This window comes from Ursus arctos, unplaced genomic scaffold (assembly GCF_023065955.2).
Source record: "Ursus arctos isolate Adak ecotype North America unplaced genomic scaffold, UrsArc2.0 scaffold_7, whole genome shotgun sequence".
Lineage (NCBI taxonomy): Eukaryota > Metazoa > Chordata > Mammalia > Carnivora > Ursidae > Ursus > Ursus arctos.
The window spans coordinates 64,386,790-64,404,198 of NW_026623089.1; the positions used below are offsets into that span (position 1 = coordinate 64,386,790).

Genomic DNA, 17,409 nt, shown 5'->3' on the forward strand with positions numbered 1-17,409 from the left:
TTTTCATCTTATTAGAAAGTAAGACTGATGAACTATAGAATATACTGTTTGCTACAGCAGGGGTCTTCAATGGTTTTTAAAGTTAGAACTTAATTGATTTGAAATCCTCAGAAATCGAGTGATAACATATAAATATGAAAACAGGCAAAAGGCTACTTTTTTTACAACTTTAAACTGAATAATAAAAATTTTCTGATCTGTGTTGAATGAATGAATGAATGAATGAATAATTAAACCAAGTTTTATAATGTTAAGGCTGGTAGTTGGCAGCCTATATAATAAAAGGTCACTGCGTCAAAACTATACACTCTTTTCCTTCTTTCCATATTTTACACAGGATTTGTAGGGAAGGAGAAATCAAACTAGATAAATTCTAAATTCAGTCAATACAAGCAAAAAAGAGTAAATTCAAACATTTTGTTGCACATCACCTAAGTAAATCAGAAACCATTTTATATAATGGTGTTTTGAATGATGTTAAAGTGAAAAAAAATGTTTAGCTTATTTAAAATTCTTGCGTAGGGTCAATTTTAAATATTTAGTTCCTTAGCCAGTACTTTTTTAAAATGTACTTTAAAATGTATTAGAAAATGGTTTTGTATTTTATGTATTTGCCATTAAATATAATCAATGATTTAATCAATTATCAAAAGTACTTTATTTGTGAACAATGTGAGAGACTGATGAAAGCAGCTTCGCATAATTATGCTGTTTGTTTTACAAATTCAAAGTAATAAATGTGTTCATTTTCTTATGCTTTCCAAAGACTCAATTTAAAAAATGTTTTAAAAATCGTTAGCATATTACTGCTTTAAAATTTTTAAACACAGTCTGGGCTTAATAACATTTTTAAATTTGTAAGAGGTTGGTGCTATGAAGAGGAGGGAAAGTAGCTGGGGACAGGAAAGAAAGGAAGAGAATATTCTTAAAATGAATGTTGATAAAATTAAGAGAAATAATGGATATCATCAGTCAACTATATAAAAACTTCCTGCTGGTTTAGCACAACCTGGTGATGATTGTTTTAGGTACAGCAAATGTTAGAAAAATCAATAAGATTTTCTATTTTCTTTAAATCCACTTAGAGTAATAACCTTTTAATTCACAAATTTAAATATACCCATTCAGAGCAACTATATGCTTTATGTTTAAAATGGCATTTCCAAAAGAGGAGTTAGCCAAAAACAATAGCAAAATTACATGATTATAGTAGCTGTGAATGTGCACACGATATTAAGTAAACATCACAAAGTAAAATAATCACACAGCTCTCTATTCTGTCATCAAATTATTTCAAAAACCTAATACTGGTACTCCTATGAACAAAAGTACAACGAACAGCTTAGAACAGCATAAACAGGGGCGCCTGGGTGGCTCAGTCGCTAAGCGTCTGCCTTCGGCTCAGGGCGTGATCCCAGAGTCCCGAGATCGAGCCCCACATCAGGCTCCTCCGCTGAGAGCTTGCTTCTTCCTCTCCCACTCCCCCTGCTTGTGTTCCCTCTCTCGCTGGCTGTCTATCAAATAAATAAATAAAAATCTTTCCAAAAAAAAAAGAACAGCAAAAACACTGTTTCATTTCTTCAGCATCTTTCCCTCTAGCACTCTTCTGTACTTCCTCCTACAGCAATTACTTTGATGGGGCAACTTAAGCAAAGTTTAAAAAGCAAGGTTTTATGTGAGTGGCCACTGGTTACTGATATAAATTCCTGTTCTTTACAATAGAAACTTTGTGTATATTGTTAATCTAGATGGCATCTGGCATCTGGCATTCCTGTCTTCAGCATGTACTGAAGTTTATTAAGAAAGCTATGGAATCAGATTATTCTAATATTGAAAATATTAATAGTAACATTCTTTTAGAAACAAAGCAAACCCAATACAATTTGGTATTATCATAATCTAGCTCTTCTCTAGCTCTTTCCACTGTTTCATACTTCTTTTTCCTATATGAGGGTGTAAATACTTAAGAACTTACTGGATACTGAGCCGCCCAATATATTCGGGGAGATGTGATTTGAATGTGTTCAGTATAAAATAGCCTCCATGGGTAAAATGCTAAAAGAGCTCAGAAGGTAATTGCAAAGATGTGCTTTGTACATTTGTCAGGTGTTGACAAAATTCATTTTTCTATCTCACCCATTCTACAATATTCACTACCAACATTGATGCCTGTGCGCTCCCTGGGCTCATCTGAAGCACAGGACACAGTGAATTATTTGACTGATGACTTTTGCCCTTCTCATAAAGATGGTATATAATCAGTACCATTCTAGATGCCACAGGGAGTGAGAGCTTAATTCTCCTGGAAACCCAAACGACTGACAGACAATAGTGTACCTCTCCTTCTTCCCCAAAATACTCTAGCCTCAGAACCATGATGTATCTATTTTTTTTCATGGTGTATCTATTTAACTAATGGCAGACTGTCCTGTATTCCTAACCCCAGGGGAGTTATCTGGAAACACCCAACTTTATACATTTAAATCTTATTCCTCTTAAGTTATATTTTTCTCTTCAGTCCCTACCTTTGTCAAGCTCAGTATACATAAGTCACCTTTTTGTGAGTTTTTACTGATTTTCTATCCAGACTTAGAAACTACCATTTCTCAATATTTGGCATAATATAAAGCACATAAAAATTTTGAGTTATCCTGTTCCTGTGAACTGATGATGAAAGATACATGATTTTGATCAAAAAGGTGGTATGGATTTTGAAAACCTTTGCTTGACTCTCCTAAGAGGATAAACAAATGCTAAAAGTTGATAAGGTTTTTGTGGTATGCGCTAACTGGAAAGCTCAAGTTCATTTTACTAAGCTATAGCAAATACTTTAAAAGAATCTCATTCCACACTATGTGGACCTTTTTTATTATACTGCAACATAACTTGAAACTAGATAATTTTCCTTGCTAACACTGTGGAGCAAGTTCGCTTAGCTTTTTCAGTGGTCTGACTTCTTTTCTCTTAAGGTAATGGTGACAGAGATTCTAAAACAAGAACCTCTGAGAGAGTTTTAAAGAACTATCCCAACACATTTATACAATGGAACACCAGTCACACTATTCTATACTATAGCCCACAGGCTGACAAACTTTCTTCCTAAGGGGTTGGATAGTAAGTATTTCAGGCTTTGCAGGATACAGTCTCTGAAATAACTACTCAATTGTCACTGTTGCACAAAAGCAACCATAACCCACGAGTAAAAGAGTAAGTATAACTGTGTTCCAATAAAACTTTATTTATGGACACAGAATCTCATATTAATTTTCATGTCTCTTGAAATTTCTTTTTTAATGACTTAAAATCATAAATGTAATTCTTAGTCCATAGGCCATGAAAAGCAGGCAATGGGCTGGATTTGGTCACAAGCCAGAGCTGGCTGTGCCTTACATATGGGCTTATATATGTTATGCAAAATGTTTAAATTCCAAGCCTAAAGACTTTGGGAGACTTTCGCTTTTTACTTCTCTCATTTTAAAACTTACACAAGACAAGTTACCTACTTTCTGGATAAATATACTCACATGAGAAAGAGAAAATAATTCAGAATACATACCCCTACTTAAAAAGGAAAACAAAATCTGCAAAATGAATGTTTCACCTTAAAACATATAATTAGGAAACATTTAAAATTTTTATTCTATGCAGTATAAAAACAATATGCATAGATTTGGTACATAATTTCTTGGTTTTTACTTTGGGAAAAGGCAATGAGGAAAAGGTTTATAAATCTCTTCATCCCTTTTATAAAAAAATGCAACTGAAATCAGCAATTCCCTGCATGTATAACCATCAACTCTGAATATATGAATTATACCTAGGAACTGGAATTTACCTAGATGAGTTATGGGTACTCTTCTAAACTGTACAATTATATCACAGAACACTAGGATTTCTACAATTTGGGACAGCTTCGGATATGAAACTCCTGCCTCTCTCTATATATATATGTGTGTGTATATATATGTATATGTATATGTATATGTATATATATATATACACACACACACATACATATATGAGGAAACAAGAATACTCCTTCCAGTCATCAAGTATAAAAAAACTTCACAGTCTGATTTACCTTTATCAAAGGTAAAATGATTCACCGCTGCATTTCATGGATTATTTTGATCCTCAGTAGTTCCTTAACACAAAATAAATTTCACATGAACTTTTTATCTGTTTGGGTTTTCCAAAGCAAGATACGAATACAAAATGTATTGAACTGGCAGAAGTCCATGAGCTAAAGAAAAAGGAATTAAATATAAAATGTTCACCAACTTTATCCTTTCTAATTTTCAATAGCTTCAGGTATTGAGACCTAATTGGTTTCTTGTGTCTATCCATTATGAACATAACTCAATCTTCTATTTTAATACTCGTCAGTGTCATCTTTTCCTTGGTGCTTTACTGTGCGACGTAGAAGATCATTTCGTCCAACTTCCATCATTTGTTCTTCCCAAGATTTCATTTCATTATAATAACGAATTTTATCATCATTAGCAAGCTGAATATATACCTGAGAAAAAGTGTAACTGTTAAAATTATTTCTTTAGAAGAGTCCTTTACAATTAATTTCTGGAATGCTCCGTATACTCTAGAAATCACCTTACTGTTCTACATGTATAAAGGGGGACTGAAGAAGGAAGGTTTTTTGAGACAAAAGATGAGAAAGGGGCCAGAGATAAAGATTTTTGTAAGAATTAATAAAGTTGGTACAATGTTAAGGCTTGGGATGTGGGAAAGGAGCAGAGGCAAGGAGTGACTGTCACTGGATACAGTGAGCACTCTAAGTTATGAGTGACACTGTTTTAAATACCAATTTTATTTGCAGTTAAAAACTACCAAAACAAAAAAGCCAAACTGTTTCTAAGGATATAAAAATAATTTTAAAATACTTTGTGTTATTAGTGATATAAAGTTGTTTTCACATGAATCCAGCCTTGCCCTAATATATATTCTCTCACAGATATTCTAACTAGACGCTTGAAACTAAAACCATACTACTTACTTGCTTTTGAGAACTAGAGAGATTTTTCCAGTTTTCATTTATAGTCTTCAGCTTTACCTGTAAAACACATATGTTTAAGTACCAGATACAGAGACTTCAGTGGTTAAGATCTTTATTATTCATTCCAACAATAAAATCTCAGATGTCAAGAATCACAAAGTCTCATCAATTCCTACTTTCTAAATAAAAACTATTAAACTGTTATACAAAAAATTAATAGGATGAAGATATTTATCTTTTTATTGAGATATCATCAATATGTAACATTTTATCAGTTTCAGGTATAAACTTGATTATTTGTATATACTGTGAAATGATCACCACCGTAAGTCTAGTTAACATCTGTCAAAATAACACAGTTACAAAAATTTTGTTTGTGATGAGAACTCTTAAGATCTACTCCAGGCAACTTTAAAATATTAACTATAGTCACCATGTTGTACATTATATCCTCAAGACTTATTTATTGAAAATTAGAAGTTTGTACCCTTTGACCATTCTCACACATTTTGGGCCCCAACCCCAACCTGTGGAAACTACCAACCCATTCTCCGTATCTACGAATTTGGTTGTTTTCAAGATTCCACATATAAGAGTGATCATACAGTATTTATTTGTTTCTTATTTCACTTAGCATGATGCTCTCAAGGGCCATCCATGCTGTTGCAAATAGCCTTTCATTCTTTTCGATGGCTGAATATTCCATTCTTTTTGACGGCTGAATATTCTGTTGATAAATAAACCACAGTTTCTTTATCCATTCATCCATTCATAGACAGTTAAGATTGCTTCCATGTCTTGATTACTGTAAATAATGCCCAATGAACATGGGGGTATGCAGATACCTTTTTGAGTTAGTGTTTTGGTTCCTTTGGATAAATATCCAGAAGTAGAATAGCTGGATCATATGGTAATTCTATTAATTTTTTGAGGAACCGCCATACCATTTTCTATAGTGAGCCGCAATTGACGTTCCCATCAACACATGCACAGGGGTTCCCTCTTCTCGGCATCCTTGCCAACACTCGTGATTTTCTCATCTTTTTGATAACAGCCATTTTGATAATAGTCATTCTTTTGGGTAATAGCCATCTTTTGATAAAATCATTCTGAGGCGGTATCTCGCTGTGGTTTTGATTTGCATTTCCCTGATCATTATTGATGCTGAACGCCTTTTTATGTATCTGCTAGCCATCTTTATGTCTTCTTTGGAAAAATGTTTATTTGGATCCTCTCCCCGTTTTTTTTAAAAGATTTTATTTATTTATTTGTCAGAGAGCGAGCACTCAAGCAGGAGGAGTGGCAGACAGAGGGAGAAGCAGGCTCCCCGCTGAGCAAGGAGCCCAATGCGGGACTCGATCCCAGGACCCTGGGACCATGACCTGAGCCACAGGCAGATACTTAACGGACTGAGCCACCCAGGCATCCCCTCTCTCCATTTTTTAATCAGATTGTTTTTTTGCTATTGGGTTGTACAAGTCCTTTATATATTTTATATATTAACCCCTTATCAGATACATGATTTTCAAATATTTTTCCCTCATTCAGTAGGTTGCCTTCTCACTTTGTTAATGGTTTCCTTTGCTGTGCAGATGTATCCTTTTCGATTCAACAATATTCAAGTATAAATCTATATTCCCATGATAGACTAACTTCAAAGACTAAGTATTTTTATTTCTTCCCTGTATCTTAATGTTTTATTCTAAAATCTGTGCCAAAGTATTTAGGTGTAGTCAGAGGAACACCACAACACTAGTCCTTAATTCTACTTAGCTGAACTTAATTATATGACTTGGAAAAAGTCATCATTACCTCCCTTAGGCTTGGTTCTTCATTTATAAAATTAGAAGGATTCAGGGAACCCATGGCTGGAGGAGAGGCAGAGAGGAGAGTCAGCACACCTCATACAGCTTGTGCTGCTGCTCCCAGAAAGCAGAGACTGAAGGAATAAATCGGTGGGTGAAGAATGAAGGGCAGAGGGAGACATACAGGGGTAGGAGAAGGCAAGTGTGAAGGAGAGAGGGAAATGGTCTGAAAAGTATCTATTTAAAGCTAAGAGGAAATCATCAGTGATTTTAAGGAGAAGCAGAATGAGAATAATAAACTCTACTGTTCTGAGCTCTAAATTTTTTCTTATCAATAAAAATGGAGGTACCAGGTACTATCTGAGACTACATAACTATTACATTTTGAACATTTTAAAACTTACCTTTATAAACACATCTAATATATTCAGGGACAGCTACTCACTAAATAATTGCTCTCTTAGCTTTGGAAGGAACTGCTTTAAAGCTCTCAATTCTTTAAGGTTTTTGCTTATATTTAATCCATGAAGTTTAGTATTCACTGAGTTCAACAATAATTTATCAAGTTGCATGCCTAATAATCTGAGTTTTCACCTAAATAAAATAATTCATTAAAGAAAATTAAAGAGATGGAAAGATATTTACATTTGCTCCCTCCTAAAACCCACAAAGCCCTTCCACCATGTGAGGACACAGTGAGATGATACCAGCTATGAACCAAGAGGGATCTCACCAGTAGGCAACCATGATGATGTCTTGATCTTGGACTTCCCAGCCTCCAGACTGTGAGCAATAAATTTCTATTGTTCATTTTTTTCAAAAAGTAAATGAATAAACAACATTTTTTTATGGCATAAACCCACGAGGACAAAGACAACAGGAGAGGGCACTACCAACACAAAATCTGAGAAGCTGAAAAGCAGGTGGATAAATGGTGACTTACCTAACCAACAAGGCAGATTCCCAAGCTGGCACTGGGGAAAGCCAAAAAAGTAAACTGGCTTACAATGAGGAATCCCCAAGTAGCTCGGGAATTGGCAGCATCAGACAGATAGAAAACAGAGGTGAAAGTTGGGCTTAAAACAGGAGACTGACTGAAATTCTCTTGAAAAGGATATTAAATCCCCACCACAGGCAGATTCTAGGATTTATCCTCTCAAAAGGGTAAAACAGAGCTACTCTGTGGATACCAGGTATAGTTGGGGCCAGTGGAGATTAAGTAAAAACGTATAGCAAAAAACGCTAAGAGAAAATAATACAGAAAAGAAAATGAGAGGACCAGCTCAGAAGACTCTCTCTCTTAGGAAGAACAGAGGGAAAAAAGGGGAGAAGGGAAGAAAAAAGAAAGCAGATCACATTCAAAGGACTAATCATCAAAACGGCTTTATACTTCTCAAAAGCAGTAACAAGAAGCTACAAGGGGCATCTGGATGTCTCAGTTGGTTAAGTGACTGCCTTTGGCTCAGGTCATGATCCTTGTGTCCCGGGATGGAACCCCACATCAGGCTCCCTGCTCATCAGGGAGTGTGCTTCTCCCTCTGACTCACCCCTCTCATGCTTTCTCTCTCAGATAAATAAATAAAATCTTAAAAAATAATAATAATAACAAAAAGCTACAAGACAAAGAAGCAATATTTTTAAAATTTTGAAAGAACATGATTCCTACCCTAGAATTCTATGCCCAAACTATCAAACAAATGTAAGGTCAGAGATATTTTTAGACATGCAAAAACTCAAAAAATTGATCTCCCATGTACTCTCATTGGGGAGATGCTATCACAGAATCCGTAAATCAAGAAAGACAACAGAAGAAGCAAAAGCACCACAAGGATGAATGTCACCTGTGCACTAAGCATAAAAGGCCACAACCAAATTGGAACAAATCAGAGGCACCACGCTGAAACTGACAGAATAGCTAATGCACTTGAATGCACTGGAAGCTGGTGAATCTATTTAGTAAGAGTTTAAGGCTAAATTACTGAGAGTATATAATAAGCTAAGGGAAAAAAATACAAAACATAACAAACTTCAGTAGACGTCAGTTTTTTAAGAAAGGAAAAATAATCATAGCAAATGGCACAGCTCAGCTATGACTAGGGTTTACATTATCATAATAACATACCCGATATTCAACTAACCAAAATTATGATAACTATACTGGGAAGCAGGTGAGCAGAAACATGAACAGTGGGATGAGAAAGTGTTAAATGTTTGTCTCAAATAGTGGGAGGTAATGCCTAAGATATAGATAATGCTTAAAATTGAAATAAATCAATAAGTAACAATGTAAGGTATTTTTTAGAGATATGGGTAAATACCACAAGAATGAGCTAACAGCTGAAGGTATTTGCTTCTGGAGCAAGCAGTACGACAGGGCTGTGAAAACTGGCACGTTTCATAACAAGTCTTATTTTGATTCTTTTACCTATGAGGATGTATAACCAATATTTTTTAAATGATTAAAAATGACAGTTGCATTAATGTTAATTTCCCAGGATAGGGTCCCTCAGCCATTAAGCTTTCTAGCTGATTCCAAGGTACAGTCTGAGTTAAGAACCGCTGAGTTAGGATTCTCTAGCATATAACTTTCTTATACTGATAAGAATACTAAATCCAAAGTAAGTTAGCGACTGAGCAAATTCCAACTAAAAAAATAAACAGGCATGCATCTTAGTAATGTAAAGCTATAGAAACTGAATTTTTAAACCCCAAGGAGTGGGGCGCCTGGGTGGCTCAGTCATTAAAAGCATCTGGCTCTTGATTTTGGCTCAGGTCACGATCTCAGGGTCCTGGGATCGAGCCCCGCGTCAAGCTCCCCGCTCAGCGGGGAGTCTGCTTGTCTCCCTCTCCCTCCATCCCTCTCCTTATGCACATGCTCTCTCTCTGTCTCTCTAAAACAAGTAAATAAGTCTTTTAAAAAAAATAAGATAAAATAAAATCCCAAGGAATAAAACAGTGAAAAGTATACAGCCAGGGATGACTACATCACATAAACATTATTTAATCATGCATTAAACAGATTTGTGAAATGAACTACAGATCCAAATAATCCAAAATGTGGCAGAGTGGCAAATACCTTCACCTCAGATTGACAAGAGGCAGGGATCTGAATACTTTTCTTACCATATCATATTATAAAAGGAAAAATATAATCACCACTTGGAGCTTCTAAGAAGGAAATAAGGAAAGAACAAGCCACAGCAGGAATGACAAGCTTCTTTCTTGGACACATTCATATGATGATATTCATGTGTGTAATACATTCCCACAGGCATAACCAAAATTTTATTAAAGGATATAACATGAAGCAAGAGATTATACTCAAATCCCAGTACAAAATATTGTAATTTTACTCTCATTCTTTCCCAGCGATTGCAAAGCAGTTAAGAATTGCCAGGTAAGAAGTCTCCAGAACTTTGACACCCCTATAAATTTGAAAATGTTATTTTTTTTTAAAAAAAAAAAAGTCGAATATACATATATTGGCCAGTAAGTACTCAAATTAACTGTACATGGCAAGAACAAGGGTTTTCCTTTAAAAGAGATACAAGAAAGAGGACCTTATTTGTGTATTTATAATAATTTACTACTTTTCTTCACCTCCTAACATATGGGCACCCCTACAACTTTCTGTTTAAATATTTTAAAAATCAAAATAAACAAAAATTTAAAAAACAAATGCTGTTCTGTTTTACCTGTGATGTACCATCCTTAGCTTCCTGGAACCTTTCAGCTATAAAAATGTTATAAGCTGAGCGAGGTCTTTTCGGTTTCCCAAGCATTGTTAACTCCTGAGTAACAAAAATGACAGAGTTAGACACAGTTTTAACGTCTGGGAGACTTAACTTTACCTCCAGAAACTTTATGCACTACACAGAAACTTTTTTTGATAGCACTAAGTTTTAAAATTTTTAATAAATTTTATGAGTTATTTTCCATACAAAAACAATTCCTTTACCTATGATTTTCATAGTCTCCACAAACTGAATAACTGAGCACATATGTACAAAACCTTTTTTAAAAGGTTAAAACAATCTCAGCTTCATCCTTACAGGACACTATCATCTCCTCGTCACCACATGGCTCCACCACAACCCATGACTACTAGACTATCTGTTTAATAATCTCTCATTTCATTTCCTTCTCTGATATCTTTCAACTTTTAAACCTCAACGATGTGTTAAATTCAATTCTTTTAATTGGGTACCAAAGAGCAGGGGAGGCAGGAGATGAAAAATAATACACATATCCCTTGCTGTTTAAATCAGTGTAGTTTCTGAGTTTCAGAGAACAAGGGATACTGCATTATCCTCCTTAGTTTCTGAATTTACTTGTAATTTACAAAAGTATATGGCTTTTAATGGTAATTTGGTTAAAGTCAATAACCCAATTTTTGTTCATAAGTAGGACCCCTGTGATTTACTACCTTCTCGCTGAACTTCTCAGTCATAAAACTACTGTAGACTCCAGGCACTCCATAACTTAACTATTTCCCCTTTTCTTTCTAGAGCTACTGCTAGGGATTTCTCTCCCAGGTGCTCTACTTGTAACTTCCTGATCCCCACACTTCTCACCTGATCTCTAACTAGCTGGCACTGGGAATCTTCAATAGAAAAAAAAATTCCAACAGGGAGTGAAAATGAAAGTCTGAGAGAAAACACCTTCAGGCTTCAAGTTTCAGGTTCTACATGCAAGGAGCTTGGAAGTCATCACCCTTAACAGTAAGTATAAAGCTGAAGAGACTGAAAAATCAACCACCTTTCTTGGATCCGAGAGAGAGGAGAAAACAGGGCAAAGTGCCGCCCCTAGACTGGAGAGACATACAAGTGAATACAGGGAGTCAAGGCAAGCCCTGCTGGAACCACTGCTGGGGTAGGAAAACCTCTATTGTAATAAATGAATTGCTGGATGCTCTGTGTGGACAACTCTTAGAGTTTAAAAACCACAGGGGGACCCAATCACAGGAGGGTCCTCACAGTGTTGTAAGATTTACCTCTAGAAGCTAGACGAGATTTCCACAATAAATACTGGGGAAAATCCCCTCCTGCTTCTGTGAGGCGAAGAGGAAAAGAAACTATTTTGAAATGCCTGAGCATTCAACTATTAACAAGGCCTGCCCTCAGGGTTAACTAGTTAACCAGAACCTAACTGACCTGAGTGAAGGGAAATACCCAACTCCTGCACACTCCAGCCATTTTGTCCCACACCTAAGGGGGAGGAGGTGTGTGCAGGAGTGAACTGAGAAACTCTTGTGAAGTTCACAGACCAGTGGCATAGGCTCACTAAAAGATCAGGACCTAATCATAGGACAACAGAATGCTTTTCTTGCCCCCACACCTCATTACATTACTTAGGCCTATTTACAGCAGTTCCTTTTACCCAGTACCTCATGTCCATCTATCAAGAAAAAACTTCCACAGCATACTAAAAGTCAAAAAAAAAAACCCACATAATTTGAAGAGACAAAGCAAGCATCAGAACCAGATATGGGAAGGATGTTGAAATTATCAGACCAGGAATTTAAAACAACTAGATTAATATGCTAAGGACTTTAGACTGCATGCAAGAACAGACTGACAATAAAAAAGAGATGGAAATCCCAAGGACGAACCAAAAAAAAAAAAAAAAAGTTAGATATCAAAAATGCTATAACAGAAACGAAGAAAGTCTTTGATGGACTTATTAGACTGGACCTGGCTGAAGAAAGAATCTCTGAGCTAAAGGACATATTAATAGAATCCTCAAAACTCCAAAAGCAAAGAGAACCAAGACTGAAAAAAACAAACAAAAACTGAACAGACTATCCAACACCTATGGGACAACTTCTAACAGGTGTAACAAACATATACTGGGAATACAAAGGGCACCTGGGTGGCTCACTCAGTCAGTTAAGCATCTGCCTTTGGCTCAGGTCGTGATCTCAGGGTCCTGGGATCGAACCCTATGTTGGGCTCCCTTCTCAGCAGGAAGTCTGCTTCTACCTCTCCCTCTGCCCCTTCCCCTGCTCATGTGCGTGCACGCTCTCTCTCTCAAAATAAATAAATAAAATCTTTTTAAAAAAACAATGGAGGGGCGCCTGGGTGGCGCAGTCGTTAAAGCGTCTGCCTTCGGCTCAGGGCGTGATCCCGGAGTTCTGGGATCGAGCCCCACATCAGGCTCTTCCGCTGGGAGCCTGCTCCTTCTCTCCCACTCCCCCTGCTTGTGTTCCCTCTCTCACTGGCTGTCTCTCTGTCAAATAAATAAATAAAATCTTTAAAAAAAAAAAATAAAATAAATAAATAAATAAAAAATAAAAAAACAATGGAAACACGAGGAGAAAGAAATATATGAAAAGGAAATCCCGTATCATTGCCCAATTCTCATTTCTGGTCCTCTCCACTCTTAACACTGGATGGGTGCATTAAAGAGGAAGGGAAAATAAAAGAGGGAGAATAAACTTCAGTAATCACACCTCCAAATATTATCCTTAAACAGACACTGTATTTCTCTTATTACCTTTTCTGCCTTTTACTAACTGGATCAGAAGACTAGATTACTATCTAGCTTACTGACTTTAAAATGGTTGAGTCCTCAACTCTGGTGCTGCGGGGGGCCTGTCAGGGAGAGAAATGTTGGCATCTCACATCAGTCTCAAATCTACTTTTCCAAAGAAATAGTTTTAACTCTGATAACCATTTTCTCTAGTATATGTACTGGACCAGCAAACTGACTACCTCATACCTAACACTGGTTCTACAGAAAAATGTAGTCTTTCAAGCAACAGAATTTATGTGGATTAATAACCATAAGCTGGGAACTACAAATTTTGAACCATATGGGATTTTTAATAAAGAAAAATCGAATTTCATCCTATGGGTACTTCTTACTTGACTAGATACAATAAATCACTTCTTCCTGATGTGTTAATGAATTCAGTCTATTCAGCAACATTCAGAATCAAACTCACCATTACCTATAAAACAATTCAAATCAGCAGGTTATTCTAGACAAGACCCAGAAGCAAAGATTCTTGTTATTTCTGATTTGGCTGTTTCATAACTGTTACTACAGCTTTCATGCTAGTCCTAACTACATATCTTAAATTCAGATACATCCGAAAGTAGAAACAAGGGTTTCCAAGACAGACTCAATGCCAGGTGGTGGTAGTGACAGAAAAGAGCTATCTCACTATTTCCTAAGTGGGGTATTCCTGCTGACATTCTACCATTTGGCCACACATATCAAAGTAAGAAAAACTCCCTATATTCATAGTTATATAAATTTCAGTCCTTTGCTAAAGGAAAAGAATACTTCATTGATACTTACTCTTTTTTTAATTAATGCTTTCTTTTTTAAACGTTTTTGCAGGATTTCTTTTTCCAAAGATACGATCTGACTTGGAGTTAACTGTTCTTGAATTCTGTTTATCTCTTCTTTGTATGCCTGCCAGTCTGCCCTGTAAGCATCTTCATATATCTATAAATAAAAAACCCAAATAAGAAGTCAATGAACTACTGCTGGTAAATTTAACACAGCATACCTGCCAGGGAAAGACAACTGCATGACTTCAGATAAAGACAGACTAAACCACCAAGTGGAAAATGTGCTCTGGAATCACATGTACATGGATTAAAAACATGTATTTTTAATAAACATGCTAACTAAGGTGAGATTCTAACAATTAGTCTTCAATTTCAGATTGCTGCCAACCCTTCATCACCACTGCCATATATTCATATTCTAATCATTTATGTGAATCAGAAGGTATGAAGTTCCTTACAGATAATGGGTATTAAATAAAAATTTGGGGGGTACCCTAGAGGACATGACTATTGTTTTTAACTGCAGAATAACTGGTAAGCAATGCAGAAAAACCAATATGCTTACTTTTTTCTCTGAATCAGGAAGTTCCCTCCATAGTTGGGCGATTTTTCTAATTAGTTCTGAATTTTTCGCATCTACAGATTGGAATAAAATGAAAAAAGTCACAATTTTATGTCTCAGGATTAATTTCTAAAAACTTCTAGGAAAGCATAATCCATTAGCTCTAAGTTTTATTACAGATGCCTCTATACCACACACAATACAATGATTTAGGCTTTCTTTAATCAACTAATTTAAGTTTGATATGTAATTTCGTATTTTATTAAACATTGTTAAAATCTGTTATCTAAAAATTAAGAAGTATATCACATACCCCCCTAAACAGTCCTCAGAAATTATTAGTTTAAGCAGTTGGGTAATAAACTTCTTCAAGCTTTTCACTTCATATTCCAAACAAAACTTTTTCCCTAGTCTTTCAGGAATTATTAAGTTCATAAAACCTGACTAAACAATAAGATACAGTCTTGACTCATGTAGCATCACCCTGTATTTCAACTACAGAAATACTATTTGCAAACAAACCATTCCAAAATCAATTCATTATTCCCCATTTTCTTTCTCATCTTAACTGGAACGACCAGGATGCATGTAAACATTTTAACAAACCACTTAGTTCGAACTACCATATTTTAAAAGATGTGAGTACTTCTGAAACATGTCTTTTAAACCAATTCTTTATAATGTGAGAATTTTCATTATAGCTCACTTGGTTTTCAAAAGTGCCCTGTGAAAGGGCTTAAGAAATCATAAACAAAGTTGACTGTTATTAATTTAGTTATTATCTTTACACCACTATAACCCCAAATGAAGGCCCACAGCCTTTCTAGGCAGTCAACAAACATCCTACCTGAAAATCTCTTTTTTCAGGAATTAACCGATTTCCAGTGAAAAAGCTCTTGAAATTAGCAGTAATTTGTACAGAGCTTTACAGTTTATAGACCACATCCACGTAAGTTATTATTTCATTGCAACTTCATTAACAATTCCCTGAAGTAGGAGCTAAGTAAGAGATAAGATGATTTATCAATGGTGCTCCAGGCCAATGGTAACTAGATCCTCCAAACTCAGCTTTTTCATCCTCTTCCCTGGATGCTTTCCACTCCACATGTTGCTTATTTTTAAAATACCTTTCATTAAATGAATAAGTCAGGAGGATAAAGTCAATGATATTGTAACAGCATTGTATGGCAACTGTTGGTAACTACACTTGGTGAGCATAGCATAATGTAGAGTTATGCAATCACTAGAATCACTAGGTTGTACACCTGAAACATAATACCGTAAATCAACTATACTTCAATAAATATATATACAGTAATAAAAAAGTAAAATAATAAACCTTTCTATTAACTCTCAATTATTTTTAAGGCATTTCTACTCGGTTTAAAATATGTCATACTTCCTATTTTACAGACCACTAAATGTAATGGTTATGTTTCCGCAGTCAATGGATGCTTTGAAAATGCAAATCAAGTTTGAAGTTTAATTGTTTAGTGTCCTCTTTATTACTTCAGAAAAGAGTAAGTGCTCCAAAACTCCTTACCTGGGTTCTGAGCTTTAAATATGGGTAGCTGTTCTTTAGAAAATCGAACGTATGAAGTCAGAGGCTTCTTTGGGTAACTATTCACGGTGGATGAAAAACATCTCGGTACGTACGCAAAACTACGAATAAAGAAAACCAATATCAAGTATTTAAGTGATACAAATAGTCATTTGTATAGGAACACAGATCCCAAATGAGATGTCATCAAGATGCTATAGATGACACCGTGTTAGTGACATTTAAAACCCTGTCCTAACCAGAAGGAAGACCTGCAAAACTGAAGTCTCAAAGCTCTATTTATGCCTCCTAGGAAGGGCGAAGTGGAGGAAAGCATCTTACTTCAGCTCCTGGCCCCTGCCTCCTTAACGCCTATATTGGTGGCGGGAGGCTCATGGCGCCACTTCAAAGAGAACTCCGAACGGGTGCTTACAAGGTTGGACAGTGTGGTGGGGCGGGAAGGAAGAAGAAAGGTGGAGGGTGGCCGGAAAGACTACTGGCGTTAAGGCCTGGTCTCAAAGCCACCTAGGCAAAGTCGAGGTCTGAATCAAAGCGCCATAGTGGCCCAGACCTCCTAGGAAGGACAAAAAGTACACACTCCAATCCCAGAGCGTCCCGGGCCGTGCCACCTCCCGAGGTTACAGACGAGCCGTCCCACCTGAAAGGAGAGCGCAGCCGACTTCCACAGCCCGCGCAGAGGTCCGCTCCGGACTTTCCCAAGGCACTCAGCACGCTCCACACGCCCCGGAAAAGCGCCATTGCACCAACCTACAAGGCAGCGACCCAGGCACCAATCTCGTAGAGCCCTGCGGCACAAGAGAACAACTCCAACAATGACGACGAGAACCCACTGACGACCCTCCGCAGTCTACTCTCATGCCCGCCACTCGCGAAGCACCATGGGAAATCCGCTAGCATCCGGTTGGTAGTAGAGGGCGGTGCAAGGCAGAATTGACGCAGGCGCCGTAGTGGCTTCCCCGGTGGGCGGGGCTGCGTCTGCAAAGGAGGAGGAGCTCGGGGGCGGAGAAGGGAAACCGCAGCCCGGCTCGCCTGCGGAGGGTCCTGGCCTCAAGGGGGCGCAGCTGAGCCGCCTCTGCCCCCGGCCCCCGCCCTCCGCAGTCGTTTCCTGCGCGGGGCCAGGAGGCTGATGGAGGCGGTGCGGTGGTCTCCCCCCGGTAGGGCCGTGCTGG

The 17,409-nt window shown here is 37.0% G+C and overlaps 1 protein-coding gene across 2 annotated transcripts; it reads right to left on the bottom strand.

The window, feature by feature from the left end:
- Positions 1-634: 634 nt before the first annotated feature.
- On the bottom strand, positions 635-17,186 carry TFAM (transcription factor A, mitochondrial). 2 transcript variants are annotated; one of them, XM_026504235.4, is made up of 7 exons: positions 16,878-17,186; positions 16,223-16,341; positions 14,683-14,753; positions 14,122-14,271; positions 10,512-10,607; positions 5,012-5,068; positions 635-4,519 (listed from the first exon to the last, which is right to left on the bottom strand). In XM_026504235.4, exons 1-7 carry the CDS (start codon positions 16,976-16,978, stop codon positions 4,373-4,375), a joined length of 741 nt encoding a protein of 246 aa, XP_026360020.1. In that variant the 5' UTR covers positions 16,979-17,186; the 3' UTR covers positions 635-4,372. The 2 variants fall into 2 exon arrangements, with proteins under 2 accessions (XP_026360020.1, XP_057164547.1); XM_057308564.1 differs by lacking the exons at positions 635-4,519; positions 5,012-5,068 and adding an exon at positions 5,111-5,738 and having other exon boundaries at positions 16,878-17,141.
- Between the last annotated feature and the right edge of the window lie 223 nt (positions 17,187-17,409).